This window comes from Fistularia commersonii, chromosome 8, assembly GCF_037954325.1.
Source record: "Fistularia commersonii isolate RoL2024-O1a breed Wild chromosome 8, RoL_Fcom_v1.0, whole genome shotgun sequence".
In the NCBI taxonomy this organism is placed as follows: domain Eukaryota; kingdom Metazoa; phylum Chordata; class Actinopteri; order Syngnathiformes; family Fistulariidae; genus Fistularia; species Fistularia commersonii.
The window spans coordinates 8422215-8446345 of NC_141291.1; the positions used below are offsets into that span (position 1 = coordinate 8422215).

At 42.4% G+C, this 24131-nt stretch overlaps 1 protein-coding gene across 22 annotated transcripts in view; it reads right to left on the minus strand.

Annotated features, from left to right (window-relative positions):
* The window catches only part of scrib (scribble planar cell polarity protein), a 62957-nt gene that overhangs the window by 19244 nt on the left and 19582 nt on the right, over window positions 1-24131 (minus strand). For 20 of the 22 annotated variants that reach the window (XM_086150927.1, XM_086150925.1, XM_086150911.1 and 17 more), the window contains exons 2-23: window positions 17536-17653; window positions 15750-15828; window positions 15079-15168; window positions 14592-14648; window positions 14185-14248; window positions 12822-12896; window positions 12453-12597; window positions 11705-11823; window positions 11356-11555; window positions 10890-11056; window positions 10401-10537; window positions 10102-10227; window positions 9557-9739; window positions 9038-9406; window positions 7321-7383; window positions 4915-5004; window positions 4751-4828; window positions 4306-4623; window positions 2551-2631; window positions 954-1202; window positions 366-476; window positions 87-263 (exon numbers count right to left, since the gene is read on the minus strand). In XM_086150927.1, coding sequence (XP_086007053.1) covers window positions 87-263; window positions 366-476; window positions 954-1202; window positions 2551-2631; window positions 4306-4623; window positions 4751-4828; window positions 4915-5004; window positions 7321-7383; window positions 9038-9406; window positions 9557-9739; window positions 10102-10227; window positions 10401-10537; window positions 10890-11056; window positions 11356-11555; window positions 11705-11823; window positions 12453-12597; window positions 12822-12896; window positions 14185-14248; window positions 14592-14648; window positions 15079-15168; window positions 15750-15828; window positions 17536-17653 — 3096 coding nt within the window. The remainder of the gene's footprint in view (window positions 1-86; window positions 264-365; window positions 477-953; window positions 1203-2550; window positions 2632-4305; window positions 4624-4750; window positions 4829-4914; window positions 5005-7320; window positions 7384-9037; window positions 9407-9556; window positions 9740-10101; window positions 10228-10400; window positions 10538-10889; window positions 11057-11355; window positions 11556-11704; window positions 11824-12452; window positions 12598-12821; window positions 12897-14184; window positions 14249-14591; window positions 14649-15078; window positions 15169-15749; window positions 15829-17535; window positions 17654-24131) is intronic. The other 2 variants (XM_086150908.1, XM_086150912.1) reach the window with 2 other exon arrangements.

Sequence of the window (24131 nt, forward strand, 5' to 3'; positions counted from 1 at the left end):
CGAGTGAACAACTTGTTTCAACTTGTCCACACTTTTCATTGCGCTGAAACTGGTATCTTTTGGTGGATATATATGAATTTCCTCACCTGCATTCCAGGAGGTGAAGGGTCCCTGCGCACTAACATGCGTATCTCCTGCTTGTTAGCCAACAGTGCACGTACAGCTTCTTGGTGTGTGGCATGACGCAGGTCGATAGCGTTCACCTCTAAGATTCTGTCGCCTACCCGCAACCCACTTTGGCATGCCAAACCGTGAGGTATTACCTGTGCCAAGAGAGAACGTGCAAAAAAAAAAAAAAAAAAAAGTATTTCAACATGTTTTAGCTGGCAAATGTACAATTTTGGAGTCGCAGGCAGGAGCCAAACCTTTGAGATGAACACCCCTGGTTCATTGATGCCAAACGGGTGACTAGCATGGTCACTGCCTCCGACAATACTGAGGCCGAGAGGACCGCCCGACTTCAACAGAGTCACCTCCTGTGGAGAGGGGGAAGCAAGGAACTTACTGTGGCAGCATCATGCAAATTAGCTTAATTATACATTATTTACAATTCCATACTACAAAGTTAATAGGCGTTAGGGTACGTTAGATTCAAATACATACCAAGTGATTATTTTCTACTGTACTAAAATCTCTACAGATAACTATGAAGATACCGATAACATAAGAACTAAATACAGATAAGTATTTACAACTTCAACAGACAACCTTTGTTGGAGGTTATGTTTCGCTGATACTACAAGGCTACACACTCTAGTAGAAAGATATTTGAATTAGAACAGGCCTTCATACCATACACCATCCTCTCTGATACTGTACAGCAGCAAGTATAGGCAGGGGCCAAATAAAGAGATATTAACACTGAATCGCTTAATGAGGGCATGGTCTAATTGAAATAAGTGAAGTAAGAATTCCACGGAAGCAAGCGTGGATTTCAGATGTGAGGGCTGTACCTCGATGGGATATTCATCTTCCATTCGACTGAGGTTGTTCCCGTGAAGGGAGAGGCCTTCTTCCTCCTGGTCTGGAGAATCTGAAGGCTCTGGGGGTGGAGGTGAGTGGGCTCGTGCCCGGGACTGACCGGGGGAGCCCCGTGGTACATTCGGGTCACGCTCCACCAGGAGGGCGATAGTTGGGGAGGTGCCGGTAAGGAGCGCTACTGCCTGGTCATGTCTGGCCTCTGTCATGTCTACACCATTGATCTGGATTGACAGTAAAACCAACCACGTAGTGTGTCAGGCCACCCAGCCTTTCCCAATGACAACATGCACATTAGCAACCAGCAAATGGGCAGAGTGAGCAGCACTGAACAATTACATGCTTGAAATGGCATGCGGCTAGCAGGCACATTTCTCGACATTTCACATCCACCTCGTTAAAAGCTATTCCCTGGTTCATATTTAAAAAAAAAAAAAAATCTCATTCACTTAGTACATATGTTGAGAAAATACCTACAAAGAAAAACAAGTATGGAGAAAATAGGGGGTCAAAAGTTTGAGACAATATAAGATGGGTGAAAGGCTACGAGCAAGCACAAGCTAATTTCCCCCAACATACACCTATTGTAATAAATTCACATTTGAATCCGCTTGTCTTTATTTACTTAAAAACCTAGTGAGAATGGGGCATCTCCAAAAATTCTGATCTTTAAGTCAACAAAGGCAAGCAGTGAGGTCCATGGAGAACTAATAGGTTATGAAACTGTTTAGACATTAGTTTGTTAACACGGATTTTTATAATCAAGTAAAGAGAGAAGATTTCTGGCATGCATGTCTTGACAACTGGCCCAAAGTGACAAGCAGAGGTCAGCGCTGACCTGACAGTATCGGCTCTTACCAGTGGCTAATCTGTCACCAGAGCCGCTGACAGGGAAACCCATGTTTTATCATGTCAGCGGTGGAACAGACTCAGCCCACTGCTCCCAAACACCATACCCACCAGCACACAGGCAAGGAGGTGCAGTAAATGCAATAGTGATCATGCAAAGGCGGAGGGTGAGAGAAGCGTGGAGGAGAAAATTGATGAAAAACAGGTGGGAAGGGAGAGCGAAAACGGATAACAGAGCGATCGAGAAAGGGGCTGTGTGATTTCAAGAAAGCAGGACTTGATGGAGGAAAGGTGATTACAAATTATTAGCAGCCAGTGGCAGCTTCACAGTCACCACAGGATATCTCAGCATCAGGTGCGCCACAGAGCGGAGAAGTGACTGGACAAAAACATGCAACCCACGCAGGACAGCAAAGCCAAGCAGAAGTAAGTTGCGCTGGTCAAGTCTTATTAACTGTCAGCTTGGGACCTAAACAAAGGAAGTCTGACATATCCTGACAAGACCTATCCTACTAGTGGATAAGGAATCTTCTGCTTGTTGATGTTATTCAAGTAACACCACCAAGGAGTCAGGTAATCCTGTAATTGTCAACTTTTAACATATTCTTACACAAACAACTCCTTTTTCAAATGACATTCAGTCATCTGTATAAAGGGGAAGCTTGTTGTGATGAAGTCCAGTGTTGCAGTGCCTGGATATAAACGTGGACTGTTTGTACTCACAGAGATTACCCTGTCCCCGACACGTAGCGTGCTGTCTCTGTGCGCTGCTCCACCTTCTGCAATACGAGAGATGAAGATACCCTGAAAAGAGAAAATACACATTATTTATTATGCCAAGGTCATATACGCTGCATGTTCTGATGTCAGAACTACTGATTAGTAATGTTTTGCAGAAGCACTGCATAAAAAACAGAACTGTAAATTAGTGACCGCTGAGTTAGTAACAGTGGTGCTACAGATGACCTAGCCTACAAATAATATCCCAAAATTCAATATTGAAGGGAAAACTGCAGACTTGTAATCACTCTGACCAAATTCATAAATCATATCGCATTAAGCCAATTTATAGTTCCACCATTATTTATTTGGTATCCTGTACAACCTAAGTGGCTGCTGAAATATTGCATAAAATCGCTATGGGTTTGTTGAAAACCCAATAGTGAGAGTGGTGGAAAAATCTGGTGCAACGGGCAGTGATGCTGTGATCAAACACTAAGGAGGAAAGTTTATAGTTAGGGGTCTAGAGGGAGATATCTTACTGCAGTGTAGGACAGAAACTGGACGTTTTGAGATTAGCCACAACCTAGAAAGTTTGATAGGGAGTCTCGATAACCCATTTACACATTGTCGCCAAATACTGTCACAATTCTCCAAAAAATATTGACATTAACGCCTCTAAAGGTTCCTAAAAAGCAATGTAAACCCCCCTAAACTATACTGTACCATGTTTTTAATATTTGCAAAATAGTTATATAAAAATAAACACCCACTGCTTGCTTCAGAATATGTAAACACGCATGCTTAGGGTAAGTCCACTGCACCCCCAAGTAGGATTAACTAAATACCTGGACACTGCATCCATTCCAAAGCCCTTTTTGAAAAACAGATAACACTTACAGCAAACCCCTCCTAAATCCAAGGTTCATGAGTCCTTCCCTCATGGAAGCCTCTGGAGCAACACTGGTTTTAACAGAATTCTGCTTGGGCCCATTCAACAGCCCAAATACACACCTCAACCGTTCCTCTTACAGTGAGCATATCAAGTGTCAAGGCCTGCTATTCATATCGCTGTCTCCCTGGTGATGACTGTAAACACTGTAGCTAGAATAGCCGCTGTGGAAAGACAGCTCCTTGTCACTGAGTCGGTTACTGCACACGCTATGACCTCACTTCACAACTTCAAAACCACACTAAAATTGTTCAGGTATCAGTATTTATTCATCTTTTTAATCACTCTCACGTGAAAAATAAACTTTGGGGCTTTGGAAACATCTTCTGGATGCTTGTAATATTGATATAGCACATAGATTAGCAAACAAAACCACAGCTATGCATAAAGCAGGCATCGAAAAACTTGAGATGCATTTCTGTTCCTATTCAGAATAGTCTTTAATAACATCCACTAACACATAATACAGCAATGACAGGGCCTTCGAGGTGCAATGTGAACTATTTAATCACTGTTAACACAGCAGATTGTTTGGTGTCCATTGGTGGTGTCCATAGGTTGATATCAGGATATGAAATAAAGTGTAAAAATAAGTGTAAAATATACAACGGACCGTAGCCATAGAGTTCTTCACAGATCTTCACTGTGATAACATTTTTGAACATGCTTTTACAAGGCCACCTTTAGTGACTGTGGTGACCTGGCATTTTAAATCAGTGTGATTTTATTAAAGGTTCAAATGTAAGTTTTTGTTTTTTTGAGAAAGCGGGGGTGACCAAACTGAAAAATCAACAAATTAGTCTCACCGTGTCTCCAGTCCGGTATGGTGTGGAGCCTTTTCCCCCAGCGATGCTGAATCCCAACCCCTTGTCGTTTCGCATCAGACACGTGGAGAGCCGCTGGTGTGGACCGCTGAGACTGGGCTCCATGTTGAAGGCGAGGCCGGTGCTACGTCTTTCCCGGGGGAAGTAGTCATCCTCTGGCCTGAGTGGCGTGGTAGTGATGGCGTTCTCCGGCTCCACCATGCGCTCACGCAGCACCCTCATGGAGACGGCTGCACCAGAGCTCCGGAGGGCCTCCACTGCTGTGTGATGCTCTGCTTCGTGAAGATCTACTCCATTTACCTGAGCGGAAACACGAGACGGTTCAGTTTTTACATAACTGTATTAAATGTCCTATATCTGGATAAAACAAAGCAAAACTAGAGAAATGAGGCTCAAACAGACTCGTCCATTCATTCTAGTTTTATACCTCTAGAAGTTTGTCTCCCACTTTCACTCCCGCTCTGGCGGCTGGACCCTCTTCGGAAACTCTCGAAATGAAAATTCCCTGCAGATACATTGAATTTCGATTGTACTGTAGTTGATGCGTCTATTAGTTCACTATTTCTGAATAAAAACATTTTTAATAATTACCTCATCATCCCCCTTGTAAGGCGTTGATCCTTTCCCTCCAGCGATGCTGATGCCCAGGCCGCCTGTTTGCCGCAGGATGGTTAGCGTGTGCTGGAAGTTGAGGAAGGGAATTCAGAGCTAGTATTGAAACCGCCAAGACGGCATTAAACTCCGGGCAGAGTGAGATGGAGACAAACTGGAAGCTATCCTACGACTGAAACAGAGGGTGACCTCCCTCTGTCTGCCAAAGGGCAGTGTCAACCATAGCAACTGATGAGGAAATGGTTGGCTCTAAAATCAGTAGGTGTTGGAATTTCTTAATTAGAATCATCTTGATATTTAGTTTGTGTGAAACATTATTCCTCTATAAGCAATGCCCTTAACTGACATATACTTGAGATAATAAAAGTGAATAAAGTCACACTTTCTGAAAAGAGGACAGCCCCGTATTACAAAGGGCTTCCTCAGGGACGGCAATGTTCATCTGGTATATATCCAGGCCATGCAGTGGGTTGGGATGAATAAGAAGGAAGCAGAAGAGAAAATGTCACTATTGCCAGACAGACGAGGAAGGCTGTGTCCAGATTGTGAAGACAGTTCAAAAAAAATAAATACATAAAGTGCTCAATAAGATTGAGCTATTGATGATATTCTGACCAAACAGCAATACGGGAAGTGTATTGAAATTCATGACTTTTAAAGAAACAAACAATCTAGGAGTGATTTGTTAGAATTGTTATTACAATTCATGTGTGGTCCATAACATTGTGCTCAATATTGTTAATACTATTCATATTTTGCATTTGCAGCTAATATAACCTCATGTGTTTACCTATGTGTAACGGAGCCCAAAGAGTAATGTACTGCTGCATACCTAATAACAGCGCAACCAGCCCATTCATTTATGGGCAACACAGCATATTTGTGGGAGGAAAAGGAGCTAAGCGGCGGAAGCAGAAATAGGATGGCAGAGGTGGCAGGTGGCAGAACATGGTGCTTGACAAGGAGCTCGAATGACATGTTAGAGTCAAAGGTTCTGGTTCTAGCCAAACAAGTGTTGTTAAATGTTTAACCAAAACGGGTATGCAAATAATGTCCATGTTCAAGGACAGATGTAATAACAGCTTCTACAAAGAAATTCACTGCTATACGTTCTTGATGTTTCAGGAGTTCCTGTTCATATTGAGACATTATTACGCAGAACACTTAAAATGTATGCATCTGAATTATAAGACAATATCAAATGCCAACATTTTAACGTTACCATTATTTGGCTTTAATAAAACAAATTTTTCTGCAAAAAAGGACAATTTGTGTGGTACCAGCCTTAGTAAGGCTAAATTTGAAGTTTGAAAAATAACTCTTCAGTCTATCAAGATCTACATCAAAGAATATTTCAAAGTAAATAAAGCAAATTAAGGTTATTTTTCAAATGTTAGGTGCATTTCATTATCCATATGTAGCAGTACCAGGCGTGTCATAACCAGAAGTTCTTAAGGGCTCCTACTTGCTGAAGCTTAAAGTCTGTAGATGCAGTGTGTGCAAAGGAACTTCCTATTGTTGAAAAAAACCTGCATACAGTCAGCAAGAAAATAGCGATTGAAAGGAGGAAGAGACCTGGACGCAGCAATCACTCCGAGTGACGATCTCTTGCATCATCATCTCAAAACACCATCGTGTGACGCATGCAGCCCACAACACTATGTAAGAAGTCCTGCATGGGTCCATAACGGAAAAGATACCCAGGAACCAAATCAATTTCCTACCTGTGGTCCAACTTCATCTATTAGTGTGATTGGATTAAATATTTGTCAAGAATATCACACCTGATGAACTGGACTGAACATTAGTCTATATATTATGGTAATTTATTATTGCATTAGGCCATCAAGTTGCAAGGAACTCCATTGGCATCTGTCAGGATCTAAAGACAGTTGAGCGTGTAACATTACAAGAACACCAGAAAAGTGGATTGGTTGCACAACAAATCTGGAAAACATTTGAGGAACCTCCCCAGTGCTGGTGCACACCAGGCTCATTGCATACAGGTTCAATACATGCATTTCAACATTAGCTCTCATGCTTGCTGAGGATAAATTTAGTTTGGAAACACAATTGATCTTGACGAGTCATATTATTTTGGACAGTCTAAATGAATGTTCAAACGGGAATGACTAAATACTACACCAATATGATGCTCCACTGACCACTTAAAACAATTTATATATGAATATACCTTCCTACATTACAATTCTGCCACACTAGCCACCTCTTAAAGAAGTTATGGTTAGGGGGTCCCTGGTGATTGGCTTAAATTAACCATGTTTTTTGTGGGTCTCACTCCACCTCTGAATACAGGCGGATGAGTGAGTAGGTGAGTAAGGGACAAGAGAGAGAAGGACCGAACAGGAAAAAGTAGGTACAGACCTCTTCCTCCTCAATTCGAGCAGGTTCAATCAGCAGATTATTGACTTGATCAAATGACACCCCCTGTTAGGACAGGAACCAGCGAGAGGCATGCGGATTAGTCAGGCCAAAAATAAAAATACACTCGCACGCACACAAAACGTAAAAGAACAAAAAAAAAAAAAAAGGCAAAAGAAATCAAAAGGGACCCTCTCTCACACACTGCAAAGACTTCACCAAACACAACCACCACTCCATTGTCTGCTTGCAGGTTGCGGGACTTCCATGTCCAAGGAGATGGACCACCTTGAAAGCTGAAGCACTCGCTCGCACGCACACCCCAGCCACCAGAAGCAAATATACAGGCAGAGATGGAAAGACAAGACCAAGGAGCTGAGCCACAGCACAAAAGAGTGTAAAGGTTGGACATTGAGGCAAAAGCTCCCATACCGGACGATGCCCGGTCTCAACGAGCAAGCTTTAAATAGATGGTCCAACTACACCGGCCGACTTATCTATGCGTAAATGAAACCAGTTGAGAGATGAAGTTTCAGACATCCGAATAAAAACAAATTGACAAGATGCAAGCGTAATTTTCACAGTATCCAAAAGGCGGGCTAAAGAAATCAGTGAAACACTGACAGACAGCTGATGCATTGAGCGGCTTTAAAAAAAATAATAATAACAAGATGGAGCTTATATTTGATCAGAGACTGACTGACTAAATGTACCCGTTAAAAACAATCAGCATACGACAAAACAAGTCGTCATTGGATGCCACGTTCCAACTCTGCCAGTACACGTCCTGGTCGACCAGGGGTCAAACACACAATCAGACCCAACATCCACTGACACACACAAAACAGATTCGGTAAGATGATTCTTGATCAGTGTTAAAGGTAATTTCTACAATTAGACAAATCAACAGATATCATTAAGTCTACCCAATAAACTATGATCAGTAGAAAGCTTCGTTGATAAAAGCAGCAGTTCAGCAGATGCCGCCACTTCAGCAAATACAAGCCTGCACATACACACATTGTTATTACAGCAGACATGTGAAGTCGCCCAATTAATTGTAAAATACACTAAAATGCAATGAGATTTGGTCACAAACATGGTCAGAGTTTTAAGCTTAAAATCAGATCGCAGCTGCATGTGGACGGTGGTCTTCATCATTTACAGCACGACAAAGAAGATTGTTATACTAGTAAAAAAAAAAGCATCAAAATATATCTTGAAAATTTTGGGAATATTTGGGCATAAGTTTGACATTACGACTGAGCACATCTGATCTTTGTAGAAGACAGAAAAAGGAGAGAATCCCTTAGGTGTCTCCTCTAAGGTGATTTTAGTGGGTAACCTACAAAAGCATGAGAAGTAAATGCCCGTGATGACAGTGCGAGTGAAGACCTTTTCTTTTCTGCATGCATTGCCACTTCAAACGTAATGCAAAGTTGCAATACAGCATTCAGCCCTGTGGGTTTTGCACGGCAGCAAAAAGAAACTGAACGTATTAGTCTGATGTAAATATACAGGATTTGAAGCGTCGAATATAATAATTGTAACCTTTTTGTTTAAGATACTAATAATATCAGCATTTTTGCATTGTGTGCCTGATTTAAAACTTGCTTTAAATAACAATGTTGTCATTCTCTTTAGCATCTCCATCTGCGGACCCTGCTGACCAACACAATTTCCAAGTTGAATCCTGCTGATGCAGAGATCTCTGTTTTACCTTTACTTGACTGGAATTGACCTGGTGCCGGCTATCTTCCAGCTCCGGCCCCTCCAGTCTGAGGTGGTGTTGATGGGATATAATACTATCCTCCTCCTCTTCCTCCTCATCTTCAGCAGTCTGGGTGGGGGAGTTGAGCCCATCAGGACTGAATCCCTGTAGCAATGCCGCCACGGCCTCGGGCTTGGGCAGCTTGGTGATCTTGAAGTGCTTCTTGTAGTGTGGCGTGTCTTTTCTGATTAGGCGCTGCTTCTCCGCGGGAAACATTGGTCTCTCGTCCTCATCGCTTCTCTCAATATCCTCCCCGTCTTCCTCCTCCTCCTCATCTCCACCGCGAATAATGGGCTCCTCTGCAAAGTGCACAGTGGGCTGGCAAAAGAGTTCAGAGATTAGGAGAAACGGCATCGAGACAAACCCGTTCTTAAAAACACATTTCGGTACAAACCGAGAGCTGAAATGGTTTCAATTCTAGTGAGTTGCCCCGGACAAACGTGTGAATCAGAGGTTTTAAAAACGTACCTCGATGTACTCCACCTCCATCTCATCCAATTCTTCCTCCTCTTGTTGATAGTGGCCGTCCACAAGGTCCTCCCTCTGTGAGGTAGTTACATCCCTTCTTTCTTCATGCGAGGTGGCTGACAGCGTGCTGTTAGACACCTGGGAATCATGGCTTTGGTTGGAAAGGTCACTTAGCCGCTTCTCCTGAAAGCGAGAGCGTGAGTTGGAGTAAAGATTTAAGTGCATTGATAGATAAAAAGGACAGATTGTAGTGAGTTTCGATTTGGTCTGCAACCGCAATGTTTGGCATCACTGGTGAGGCCGGGCTCAACAGAACTGGTGATATCGCAATCATATGACAGATATATTCATCCTGTTGATACTTTTTACATTCCTTTGCACTGTTTACATCTTGTTGCAATGATATGCTGATTTTTTTAATTGTTTTTTTTTTTTTCTCTCTATCTGACTTCACTGTGGGGCGCAAAATCAGAATTTCATAGTATGGGGGAAACTAGACTATACATGTTAAAGTAAATACTTTGAATCTTGAATAAAACATGCACCTGTGCATCAGAGGACTGATCTTCTCCGTCGGTTTTGGATGTGTAGGCTTCATTTCTCCTCTCCTCAATCACTTTCTTCATTACCTTCAGCTCACTGGGATGTGGCGTGGCTCTGCGCTGAAGACCCTTAAATACAAAAAAAAAAAACAAAGAAAAAAAGACTGCTTTAATATTATTGCTTTTATAAAAGCAATAACTTTGAGCAAACCCAAGAGCCTGTCTTTTGTTGAAGCCTGTGGTTTCAAAAAGTGTCAAGGGTACACATTGAACACAGAAGTGACAGAGCATTGTTTCCTCACTCTGCGCTCCGCGGCAGCTTCATCATCATCTTCATCATCATCATCAGCCTTGGTCTCTTCCTGAAACTGTATAACCGACACTCTGTTCAGGTTGCTGTCGGTCCAGCTGTCATCCACGCTGTTCTGAAGCAAGTTCTCTGAAGAGAAATAAAGGGCGTACGATCATGAACGTTGTAATTCAAAATAATTCAAAGGATAATGCCTGGAATGTGTTTTGGTGTTTATCAAAAAGCCAGTGTAAGTCCAAACCAATGTCAACCATTGACAAGAGCTATACTTTGTAGAGGGAGTCTGCTGCTTTTCAGTAGTAACAATTATCATTCAACAAATGAGACCAAGATATTGTTGATGGTTATAAGGCCATAGTTTAAGCCTTCATCAAGATGATTTCTTAACAAATGATCCTCTAGGAATAATATTAACCCAATAATGGATAACATATTAAGTAAAACACCAAATAACACATAGTTAAAATGAGAAGCTACTGACCCAGGCTTGGGGAAGGCTGCTGAGGCAGTAAATAACAGGTCAACACCTTCTCCCCCGTATGCTCATCGTCCTCCGTCTGGAACTTGAGCATGGGCTGCGACTGGTTCTCAGCCAGCCACATGGCCTTCAAATTGAGGTTAGTCAGGGCAAAAGGCAGGTTTTGTAATCTTGATGAAGAGGAAAAGAGAATGACAACACTGGGAATGAGCCAAAAGCTTGATTTCATCTTTGTAAGGATAAACATCAATATTCATTAATAACATCTTCAGAAATGCATTCATCTCCACACAGCTAAAGAAACATCTCAGTTTGACATGACATTAAATGACCAAAAACTGAGCTCGTATATCACGACTGCTTGCTAGTAATTTATTCATTATTTAGTACCGAGATTATATTTAATAATTATCCTTAAACAAATAGCCTCCATGCACTGTTATTATTTAAGGACGTCCGGTCAGGGTACCTATTTCCAGCCACGTCCAGTACATGCAACTCCGTGGCGTCTGCAAGCTCGGCGGGGAGTTTGCCCAAACGGTTGTCTCTCAGCGACAGAACGTTGAGACTGGCGCAGCCTCCCAGCTCCTTGGGCACGCTGCCCAATCGGTTGCGATCTACATTCAAGTTGGTCAACTTCTTCAGCTTGCCCAGCGAGCGAGGAAGTGACTGTTTCAAGAGGGAATACATAATTCAGGAATCAACAGAGGAAAACGCTGATGAAGCCTTGTGGCTATTCATTTATTTAAAGAAGGATATTATCGGGCATGCATAAATTTCAGCTAGGTCAACTTGCTTTAACTCCTTTGTATCCTTACCTGTAGCAGATTCTCTGTCAGAACAAGTTCTGTAAGGTTCTCACATTCTCCTATTGAATCTGTCAAGTGACTTAATCTATTCTGGTCTACCTTCAGGATGGAAAGCTGTTTAAGGCAGCCTGTAAAAAGAAAAAAAAGGGAGAGAGAGAAACTACTTAACAAAAACCAGATGGTGTGTGTTGTGCGTTTAATATTCATTCATCATCAGCATTCCCCGGGGCTCGGGCATCCCAGGTGGCACCGAATTTAAATGACACTGGGCATAATGCGGGATACGTCCTGGATTGATCCTGACCTACTGCGTCTCACTAAGATGAAGGTAGACATCCCAGATAAACACTATGCAAACTACTGGAATTCAGCCAGGAACCACCTCGCTTTGAGCCTGCAGCTCTAACCACTGCACCAGTGTCCTGGCCTGTGCTGAAAATGTGTGGCATAAACGCAATTATGACGGAACACTGGCGCCGCTCTCCGTGGGTATTCATTTGCCAGTAGAGGGCAGTGGTGTTCCTGTAAACGCAGCACGTTTACTGAAAAAGTGGCTCCTCCGCCCACATCTGATTAACTTCAAACTTTCAGTGGGAACCAAAAAGAAACGGCTACTTAGAATCAAAAATGTAATCTGTGTGTGCGTTATTTATTAAACAATCTTGTCTTTTGCCAGTTATAGCTGTATTTTGATGGTCCATCGTTTCAATCCAGATTTCCCGTAGACAGATCCCTCTTTCCCACTGGGACTGCTCACCAATACTGTCTGGCACGAACTCCAGCAGGTTCTGCGTGGCCAGCAGGTCGGTGAGGGCCAGGAGGCCATTCAGCTCGGCAGGAAGCTCCTCCAGACGATTCTCTGACACATCTAGACACACGAGTCTCCTAAGGTTCCCCAGCTCCTGCACACAAGGATAAAAATACCTCTTATCTGCAACACAGAGCCATCAATCCACGAACACTGCCGGTTTTCACCTCCTTGTGTTTGCCGTTTTGAAGTGAAACACTGACTGGTTGTTTGTTTTTGTTTATTTACATTTTGGAAGGGGGAGAATACACTTTGGTTTGGTCGTCCATCCTTTATTGAGTCACATTATAGCAAAGGCAGTGTAGTGACTGTTCTTACCGGTGGTAATGAGGATAACTGGTTGCGGTCCAACCACAGCTCTCTCAGGTTGGGTAGAGCACCGAGAGTATCCGGCTAGAAAGTAGGGGGGAAATAGAAGAGCAGGAGTGCACGTTGGTTATTCACGCCTGTGAAGTCAAGATAGGAGGTTTGCTATTGTTGTTCGTGTTGATCGTGCAAAACCAGAAACCGCAATCCGGCTGTATCTGAAAACGCTTCACACGACTGAAGCGCTGGCAAATAAGAATCATGTGGTGTAAAACATCAGCCCCCTGTATCTGAACTGAATGATTAAATGGATCAGTGCTCCACACAGACGAGTGTACAGAAAACTGCCCATTTGAAAATTGCTCTATTTTAAAAAGAGGGAAGAGGGGTTGAGGCTACAGCAAACAAGAATCATGTGCCCAAAACACATGGTCTTGTTTCCATACGTGACCGAATAGGGGCAAATAAGTCAGTAACTCTGATAAACTAGTTAAAGAATATCCGCGCGGACATACATGTTCTCGTATGCTTCAAACGAAAACTATATTAAGCGAGTCGACAAAGAATCTTTGTTGCTCGACTCCGGTCAAATAATCATTGTAAGTTGGAGGGGATTTTGTATTGAAAGGGATGCGTCTGCTATGGCAAATTGAAATGTCATTAAATGCGCTCCAAGTCTAATCTAAGAGGTGTTCACAAGACCACTTCGGTTTGGATTCAGGGATAAATTATTGGATGCATGAGGTCCTCTCCCCTCTGAATGACACCAGATAAATCATAGCTCGCATTGAAATGGAATTTTTTTTAGAGGCCGACCGAGCTCAGAATAGCCAACCTTATGCTCGGAGGGGACAAATGATGTTCGGAAGAATATCAAGAAAGCTCTGGCTTATGACAGACAGGCGAGCCATGTTTCATCATGATGTCAACTGTTTGCTCAGCCTCCACCCTAGTCATGTTAGGAGGCATTGTTTACCCTGCCCTATTGAGAATGATGGGCGTTCCCAGACTAAATCAGACAATAGCTTTGAGACACACAGCACATGGGGCCTAAGGTTTAACAGACAGGTTCAACTACGTTTGGTTAGGTACACAAGTGGTTTGGATTATTATAGGTAATTATCATGGAGGGAATTCTTCTGTCTAAGAAGAAAACCTATTGCACATTTCACCGAGTTTGAACTTATGCGGGCTCTTTGGTAAGATGGTTGGAGTTTAAACAAAATTCTGGCTCGTAGTCTTTCTCAACGAATGGCCTAAGCTGAAGTACACGGAACTGATAAACCAACTGCTCAAATGCAAATTCAGAACGGTACTAGACGAGGTCAAACCAGGCATTTTGTTACCCTCTCTGAAATCCCGAAAGAAAACATACCAACAGTTCCAGTTCATTGCTGCCGAGGTCCAGCTGTTCCAGTTTCACCAGGAAAGAGAGTGACCTGAATACACAGAAAATAGCACATGAAGAGCAACACGTGTCTGCTAAGAAATTCAGACATTACCTTTTGCGTATGATTCTAATCTATCAATTGGTCCTAAGTACTGACAAACGCATGGACACATTTCAAATTAACAGTACTCATCCACGTTTAAAAATAGTGCCATGTATTTGTAAGATGGCAAGTACGCACGAGTACTCTAATGTTGATAAACATAAATGTGAATGCGAATTCTCAAAGTGTTGTGGAATCACTGTTGCGCACTGATACTAATAATTCTTGATAGAGGGAGGGAATTCGATGACGGACTGAACTTTCGGAACTGGATGAAAATGTCACTTACGTGGGCAGAGACTTCAGAAGGTTCTCTCTGAGCTCCAAAGTCACAAGGTTTGCCAGACTAAAAAAAAAAAAAAAAAAAAGGGGGGGGGGGGTGGCAGTTGGTGGGCGAGATGAAGAGGACGGGGAAGAAAAGAGGTGACAGGAGAGGCAGGTTGGTTAGTCAGATGGTGTGTCTGTTCATCTGGTTTTCCTGGCATGGTGAAGGGGGCTCTTCCATCTGTCTGAGCACAGCAGTGGCCCAGAGCCCAGAACTTGGCTGCTTTAAGAGCCCACTGGGCAACAGAATAACTTTTTAAAAACCTGCTCTGTTTCATGAATGTAAACGAGCTGAGAGCTTTCACACCGGCAGTGTGATGGCTTGATTAAAAACTGCAGTACACACTCAAGACTTGTCCAGTGACAGGCTGTGGCACTATGACACAGGAAATGATATAAGAACCATGAAAATTTCAAACATCTAATAAAAAGCCATATTTTTGTGGACTTACTTTCCAATGTCATTGGGCAGTATCTGCAATGATACTTCGTTGAGTGCCAAGTGAGCGAGCGCTCTCAGTTGGGTGAAACCATCCGGCAATCTGAGGGAGAAAGAAAGGAGGAAAATAAAGGATCACTTCTCTTTATGCATCTGCGATACAATTCCTGGGACACAGTGAATCACATAAATGACCAGCGCGCTCTGCAAATCAGCACAGAGGCTTTGGTCAAGTACATCAATAAATTAATGAATTATGTTTTCATTTAACTGTGTCTTACTCTTGGTTTCTTATTGTTTGTACAGGCCTTTGACGGGGAAAAAAACCTCATCATTATTAGAATTAAAACAAGAATCACATCTTCTAAATATCCTATTCAACCAGGAATCATCAGTACTCAGTGTCAAAAAACAGTGTAAAAAAACTGAAGAATTCTTGTTTCGCAAATACAATCCAGTTTACAGTGCAGGTGTAACCACAGGTATACAAGGGTGCATTCAGTCTCTTGAGCACGGTATTCACTACATTTAAAAGATGAATGCGAAATATGTGCAGCAAAGAAGCATGCTTTAATATAGTCACAGAAGCACTACAGTTAAAGTCACCCTTCGTGTCATGTGGGCAGGAGCAATATATTTTTCAGTGATGATTAATAAAGTGATGGGCTGTTCTGCTCCACTTACCTGGAGAGGGGGTTTCCACTGAAATCAGCGATCTCCAAGGCCCTGCAAAACTTAATGCTCTCAGGGATCTCTGGAATGTCTGCAGGAGAAAAGGAGGTGGTTAAATCAGGTCTCAGAACCATGGATACAGATGTGGAGCTGAGATGTAGAGGGGCCACAGTCTGCAGAGCAAATAATTTTTGGTTGCTCTTAAGCACAACCAGATGAGGAAGGGAATGAATCTGCGCTCAATAAAAGGAAAAATGAAACAGCCCCTTCTACAGAACCCATCTAAGGAGGGCTATATGGAATTTATTATAAATATACTATCATCTCTCATAATGGGTAAAAAAAATAGGATGAGATGGATTGGGGGGCCAGAAAGTTCAGCAAGGACACGGCTGCGAGGAGAGGTTCCAGTAAAAGGAAGGTCTTGACAGGATGAAGCGGTCAGCTCCACATCAGAAGGCTGATGGGTTAAACGTCACAAGTCTGTTTTGGAAAACTAATTTCCTGTAGATGTGATCTAACTGGGGTAGCGTTGCCGTTGCATGTTTGGTCCCATGTATGATTGGCCCTCCGTGGTGGGAGCATCTTTATAAGGGCATGGTGAAATCTGTGAAAAGTTGGGCTATTGTCACAGTGTACGACTATCACGTACATATCTAAATCGCTAATCTATTGTGACTTGCTCATCTAAAAACAACCGGGTCTATCTGCTGCATATGTGGCTGAAGCACTCTACTGCTAATGGTATGGATCAGTTGGATCTGTCAAATACACAGAAATGACCAGGTCAATTTTATATTAAAGGAACTATTCTCACAAAATTTTCACAAATAGTTCCACATTGTATTCTTTTAACGCCGTGTAAAATTTCCAGTGGAAAATAACAAATACGAGTTGTAATTACAGGCGCCTTATTCTTTTTCCCATTTATTTTTATATAGAAAATCTGCCTGGTGTCATCCTAATAACAGACCGAAAAAGCAAACCAAGCCAATCATAAAACCTCCCTGGCAGCGGTAAAGAAAGAGGGTAAACTGTTTAAGAACAACACAAAATAAATAGACACATCAAAGTCGACAACTGGAAGGTACAAGAGCTTCTTAAATTACAGGACTGTATATTTGTTTTTGTCCCTGTTCCGTCTCGGGCGCAAAACTTAGCTGAAGTTAATGCTTTCCGCAAACAACATTCACAAACTGCAAGACAGAACCGAAATGCCGGGCTTCCTTGTTAAAAATGATGAAAAGTATGGATTTAGTTTAAACTAGTGCAAGATGGAAAATGTGGCCTGTTGCTTTTACCAAAGGAATAACCTCTACGACTGGATCCTGCAAGTGCGCATTAAGAAATCCCTGAGCTAAGAAGCCCATGACACTTATCTGGCTGGGTTTTGTTCTGCAGCAGGAGAGGCCGAGCACACAGGCGGACAGATGGAATGGCTCTCACAGGCCACTGCACACTGCTTGTAACACCACAGATGTCTCGGATCTAACATATCGGCTCTTGCTGGTATTTGGTATAACAAAACACAGAGGGGGCAACAATACCTGTGTTTGCAGTTGATGAGATGTAAAATAAGATATCGTAAGCCTTGTTAGGGTGATGTTTGTAGAGGTATGTTTTGTGTGCTGGGATGCCCACGGGTGCTTTTCCTGGCCACTAAGCTTTGATCCATGTTTGTTATGCTGGGATTAAGACCATAGTCTAGCAAATGAGGATCAGCCTATACTTGTTACATGGGTTCTCATAGCAGTGGTATTCTTATATTCACAGATGAGATACACAGGCATCTACGTACCATTTCTCGATATGTCCAGCTCCACCAACTGCATGAAATTGGCCACCTCGGGAGGAAGTCTCTGGATTTCATTGTCACTCAAGCCAAGCTTTCGTAGGTTCAGTAGTCTGAAGAAAGGCTGTACAGACAAAAAAAAAAATTGAAAATGACAGGTTCATTTTGGGGGGGTTTATTTTTCTTTTCAACCAAAAATGCGGGACTCAAGAAAACAAAAGATCTTTCATCCACAATCAACAACCATTATCCCTCATTATCTCTCCGTGTGATCAACTCGGCCCCATATTCAGCGATGTTATGGTTCAAGGACGAGCCTATAGCTTTGGCCACTGCGTTGACAGTGATTGGTTACAAGATCGCATTTTTCAGCCAGAAACACAATAAAACAAGAATAGGAAATGGTATGTTGTTTACGTCTGGCAATAATATTTGCGTCAGCATGATGTTCACATACACAGATTTACGAGCTGCTTTAGTTCTGAAATGCTTGTCAGACACCCTCAGATGTTAAGTGTGGGAGTTGTACTATGAGGAATGAAAAAAAAACAATTATCTTTGAGAATTATCTGATACACGTATGTTACTACTTTTATCTTCATAAAATTTGGTAAATATGGGCTGTGGCCGCACAATAAATTGTCCAAATCTATTTAAAGCTGGGAAATGTTGCCACCATCGTAAATGCATAATGAAAACAGCTTTAACCTTAACATAATAATCAAAGGCAGGACCAGTAGGCTTTTTGAATCAATTAAAATATATAAACCCTAAAACTTCAACCCACTCGACACCTTTCAAAAAGAAGCAAACTATACATACTGGTTTCACAACCCTTAAGGACACTCTAGCCTAAGTGCCGGCGTACAATACACACAAAAAACTCCTATATATTTAGAGTGGGTGGCTGTTGCCAAAAACACATTCCATGTTCATATTCCTGCTCTTCGCCATGGCAACGCCAGTCAAACAAAGTGGCTTTCGATGGGGGGGCCGAGAGGAGCGCGGCGGCTCTGGCCATGCCAATTGCTTTCACAAGAGCCTGGCTGCGGGACAGGACAGTGTTCACAAACATTCCCCGACCCGCCACATATTTCTGTAAGTCAGTGTGTCATCTGCCCTTCAGATGGACGGACGGACGAGACAGGCTGGCAGGGGACAGCGAGAAAATCAGGCCAAAACTATGCAGTTACTAACCCCTCAATCAGTCCCCTCTTCTGCGATCCATAGAGGACCCAGTGTTTCCCTTCTCGAAAGGCCGGGCTACTTCTCAGACTCAGTGGAGAACAAGACCCGAGGAACTTGCCGGCTTGCATTTAGGAGAAGGAAGCTTTAGAAAACGCTTCATTTTGGGATAATTTCGGCACATGGGAAGCAGAGACAGCTGCAGAGTAGAACCTTAAACTTAATTGAAATTAAAGCTATGGGTGGACATCGATTGAAAGCATGGGTTGTTTGTCAAAAAAACACTCCAGTTTGCAAATACACACTGGGGGTTATAGATATAGAGCGCCAAGTAATTCAGGGAATTTCCAGAGTAATCAGAAATGTTTCACCATTACAAACCATCTCCCAAACTGCTGAAGTGAAAGAGGTAAAATGTAATTATAGAAAACATCCCTTTAGCCGTAATGTCAGTTGTATATTGTCTGATAGACACGTTAAAGAGACAGATCCACAACTTGCTGAGCGATAGCTCTGCAAATACGCTGCCAAAAGCAATATTCCTGTGACTCAGCTTCACCTTGCTTCTTAATGACAGATGTTTCCTGCTCTTAACTAGTTATGTTTATTGTGTTAACATGGGGAATAAGGTGGTTACAACACCAAACTTTCCTCCACATAGGCCCTGACAGAGCAAGACAGAGCTTGTTAGTACTGTACTTTCCCAATATTGAAAAAAAACTCCAAGGAAAGGCCTTGTAGATACCAGCTTCCCTACCTGATGTTATAAAGCACCAGATAAACAACAGAGACAAAGGGGTATTGGCTTATTGAGTACCAGGTGACCAGTATCGGATGACAAGAACAGGAAACAGGAGCTTAAGCAGACCACGTGACAAGAACCCTGCCCAGATAGGAACCAGCTCTCAGGGAGGGAGTGGCCTTCTCTGCAGAACAGGTGAACAGAGGGAAAGCCTCTACGGCAAAGGTGTCAAACTCATTTTCACCACAGGAGCATAATGGTTGTCCTCAAAGAAACACATGTAATGGTACCAGTATAAATGTAATTAAATGTGACCAAATTTGATGTAAAATAAATTAAACTACTCCTTAATGTTAAATAACTCTGAATTTATGACTTTCAAATCCAAAATGTTACATATGCATTTGCATAGATGTAGAAAGTAAACATTTTAACTAACTGCACTGGTACAAAGCTAGCTTTCGCTGCTGCAGTGTTTTTTGGATGCGGCTTTCGTGAACACATTTTGTTGCCATTGTAGTTTGGCTTTTAATTCTTGGACAATTCTTTGTTTTTCTGGAAGGCTAACTTTGGCATACTTAGCTCCGTGTTTGGTGTCATAATGCCGACGTAGATTGTTCCCATTGACAACCGACACTGCTTAATAACACAAAAGACATACCATTTTTTTTCCTTGACGCACAAACATGTAGTTACCTTGCCATCTTTCTTGAAACAGCCTTCCATCTGTATCAACTTTTTTCTTCCTGGACATTTAGACATTGTATTTCTCATTGTATTTGACATTGTATTTCTCAATTACACTTGTTGAAAATCGCATTGACGTGGATACACTGCGATCTAATGGCGGGATGCTGTCATTTTGCAGGTAACATGATTGGCATGAATTGTGGGAAATGTAGTTCATGGTCATTGCGCGCGTTTGACTTATTTATTTTAAGACAATCGGACCTTTTAAGATGCCCTCATGGGCCACACAAAATGATGTGGCAGGCCACATTTGGCCCACGGCCCTTGAGTTTGACACATGCTTTATGGTTTCTGTGAGACATAAACACCTGACTATTCATTCTGCAACGGTGGAAAATGGTTTAAATTCTCTAAAAAAAAGTTGATCAAGTTTGAAAATTCACATTGTGACAGAGTATACTCTTAAACCAAAGTAAGTTACTGCTTTCACACAATCAGCAATTCTTCCCCGCATGCTAAACCAATTTTAGCAAAAGCATTCACATCAGTGGATTCTTCTCCACATCCAGAGCCCTATCAGTGATTACAGGAAAAGCTGGACTGTAATGCAATAATGTCAGTACTTATGAACACGCACAAAGATAGCCATTCACTCCTAAGTAGCTGCCCATAAACAGGCATGTTTGTGCTTTTAGAAAGCAAATATAATGATTCAGACTTCTCAAAACAGCCCTTACTCCACAAAACAGAACAGGAAAAAGTATTAAGGACTAAATCTGTTTTTCCAGCAATACCTCAAAGCACCCATTTACTTTTAGAAAGTTATAACGCATGAGTAAAAGTACCCATCGGTAATGGTAATAGCTACAGTTCCGCTGCTATGATTCTGATGCACTGCCGCTGTTTTTTTTATGTTAATGGATGCACTTCAGAATTAAACAATGTAGAATTAGCAGTGGTATACAGGTCAGTAGGTCAATTTGACTCACAATGGAGTGGCAAGATGTAGGGTATTGTCACCATCGCTTTATTGTATACGTGATTAATGTCAATCTCATAAGAGTATCTCCGGTCTGCCCTGTTACTCAAGAAGCCTTATTCTGACCGCATTTTCTGTGTGTAACTGTTGAAGTGCCCCAATTTTAAGAGGAAGTGTGTAAAGCGTTCCCTATATCCATTTCAAATGGGATATTTTTCAAATAATGGTATTGGTCTAAGGCAGGATAAGTGGGTATGAAGGGGTTGATACAACGTGGTTTCATGAAAAACAGTGGCAGCTCTTGGTACATAATAGTCATGTCAGCAGAGGGCAATGTGGGGTCTCATACCAAATACTTGAACCTTGAGCAATAGAGCACTAGGCTTTGACATGTTACATGAGAAATTTTACAAAATTAATTCTTTATACGATCGGAAACAATAATTGATGGTTACTTCTTGATTCCAGTTGTCTGAAAAGCTGAAATGAATGTGTTGATTTCATATGTACATGTGAAATATAAGGTGGAAAACAACTGTGGGTGGTAAGAAATGAATACGGCGCCTGCTATCTTCATTTGCACTGCTGGATTCCATACAAAAAGAATAGCAGATAAATTACAAGTAGGCAGGATAAGATGCTCAGGTGAGCGGACCCAGCTGCACGGATTCTTTTGGATAATTATAACATTTCAGCAAAGGGAGGATGGGTCTGTGGAGCATCTGCAATGTCACCAACAAGCTGCTATGAAATATATCTCCAGGCTGGGATATTCAACCTTGGTTCAGTTGTTTAACAGGGAACAAAGTCTGGTCATTCGTTAACCTGTGATAAAAAGGAAACGTGTGTTTACATGCATTTTGAGGGAAACTCTTTGCCTCGTCTTGTGTTTCTGTGCAATCATGACATCTAATGCAAAGGAGATCCTGTACTGTAGGTCTTTAAAACAGCACAGAGCAGTGTTTACGAATTCTTTGTTTTACTTTGCAAGAGTTGCCAGGAACTGTGGGGCTCAGCATGTGTGTGTTGGCGGGAAGGACTGCATGCCAATGTGCATAGTTGTGTTTCGTGTGTATAAGCGGAGTTTGATTTGAGTGTTTATGGGAATGTTTATGTGCAGTGAAAAATATTACAAATTTACAGAAGGGTACAATAATGATTGTGGACTTCATACCAGACAAACTAATTCCAATGTGACATCAGATATTCAAGGTGCAAATTTTGTCCAGGCCTGAGTACTGTATGTGGTCTGTGCATGTAATGTTCCACCGAAAGCGGTGCAGCGAGCCAAGGCCTTCTGTTCACAGAGGCTGCAGTGTTCCAGTCAAGTGAATCCATTTAGCTTACAGTTTCCCACCAATTATGCCATCTGACTACAGACAGAACGATCTCCACTAAACCCTAGGCGCACGCACATACGCACCTACCTTCCTCTACCATCAACCGGAGTTCAGGTTAAAAAAGATGAATTAATGTCACTGCATTTAAATCCTAATTTATGTGGACATGCCGGATGTCAAATCGCATACAACTGCTGCCTCTTCACCTCTAGACCGTATCCCTCAGTTTTCAGATTTACTCGAAAAGCTTCATTTCCTCTCTCTAGAAGAGGAATTCCTATTCACACATTCCCAGGCCACACAGTCTTGTGCCAACCCTGCCTCATTGGCCCAGTCCTTGTGTCCCCACTCTTCCAATGTCCACTCCCTCATGGTGCACACTGACTACACACAGCGCTGGCAACAATACTGGGGTGAGGGGCTCAAAGCAAGGGGAGGGGAGCGCGCATGCTTTTGAGCTCGTCCGTTCTCTCCCGCACTCTCTCTCAGTGTCCTGGAAATAAAACGCTTAGGAGGATGTGGTTGACTGAATAACTTGGTCGGTCACTCGAGCTGCAAGTCTCGTTATTGTATCCTCCGTTTCTATAGATAGCTGAAAACATCGCTGTTGCGTAAACACTGCATGAGGGACCGCCGAAGTGTACGATCTCTAGAATTATTGCGAATAGTGAAAAACAAGCACCGGTGAGACTGCATGTATTGCTGATATTGTTAATGGCCAGTGCTAATGGAGCGGCACATGGGTTGGTGTTACCAGAATGCCGGGTCTAAATTCTGTCTCCCCTCTATACTCTTTGATGCCTTAAGTTTATAAAATGTCCCCACGTGAATGGCACCTTAACTGGTACTCCTCCCCTCCTCCCTGTCCCCTGTCCTGTGTTCCACTCCATGGGTTCCCTCCATTTTCTTAGGCCAACGGACAAAGGCCAAGCAGTCAGACCAATGCAGCCCTGTCGCTCTCACCCCCCCCCCCCTTTGCAGTGCATGCCAGGGGGATTCCTCCATTGTCTGCCCTTGTTCCAAAGGGCACTGCAGAGAAGGGGAAAGGCACTAGAAATGGAGGGATGAGTGTTTGAAGGAGGGATATGGCAAAGATCGACTGGTTTTGAGAAAAGAGAGAAGAAATGAGAGCCAAATTGACTCACGGTTGAAGGGTAAATTGCAAACAGATAAAAAACTGGGGTGTCCTTTCTTATTAAAAAATAAATAAATAAATCACAGTCTCTCTTTATCTAGTCAGCTAGGTGCAAAGTATTTTGGTTATCTGGGTAATTAACAACATATAAACCTATTTGCAATGTGTAGAATCAGCCGAAACACAAGTACTTCATATTGGAAAAAGAATCGGACTTGATATTCCATTATTTTGCTGAGGGGAGGCTTCACATGCATCTTGAACCACTGGGCTGCTTTTGCAAGCAGACAGAGACGCTGTAGTTACGAGATATCACAGCTCGCCTGCTTATTCATATTACACACTCACAGCTGACAGTTCGTTAGAGCGAGAAAACACCATTTCAGATTTTTTGTTGTTCTTCATGTTGATCTGTAATTTACCAACAAGGGTTCCATTTTTGTGGCGATCCAGTTACAATAAACGCAGCCAAACCAACAACTTATTTCACACTGTCAAAACTAGTGTACAAGTATGTTTAGCAGTCTTTGT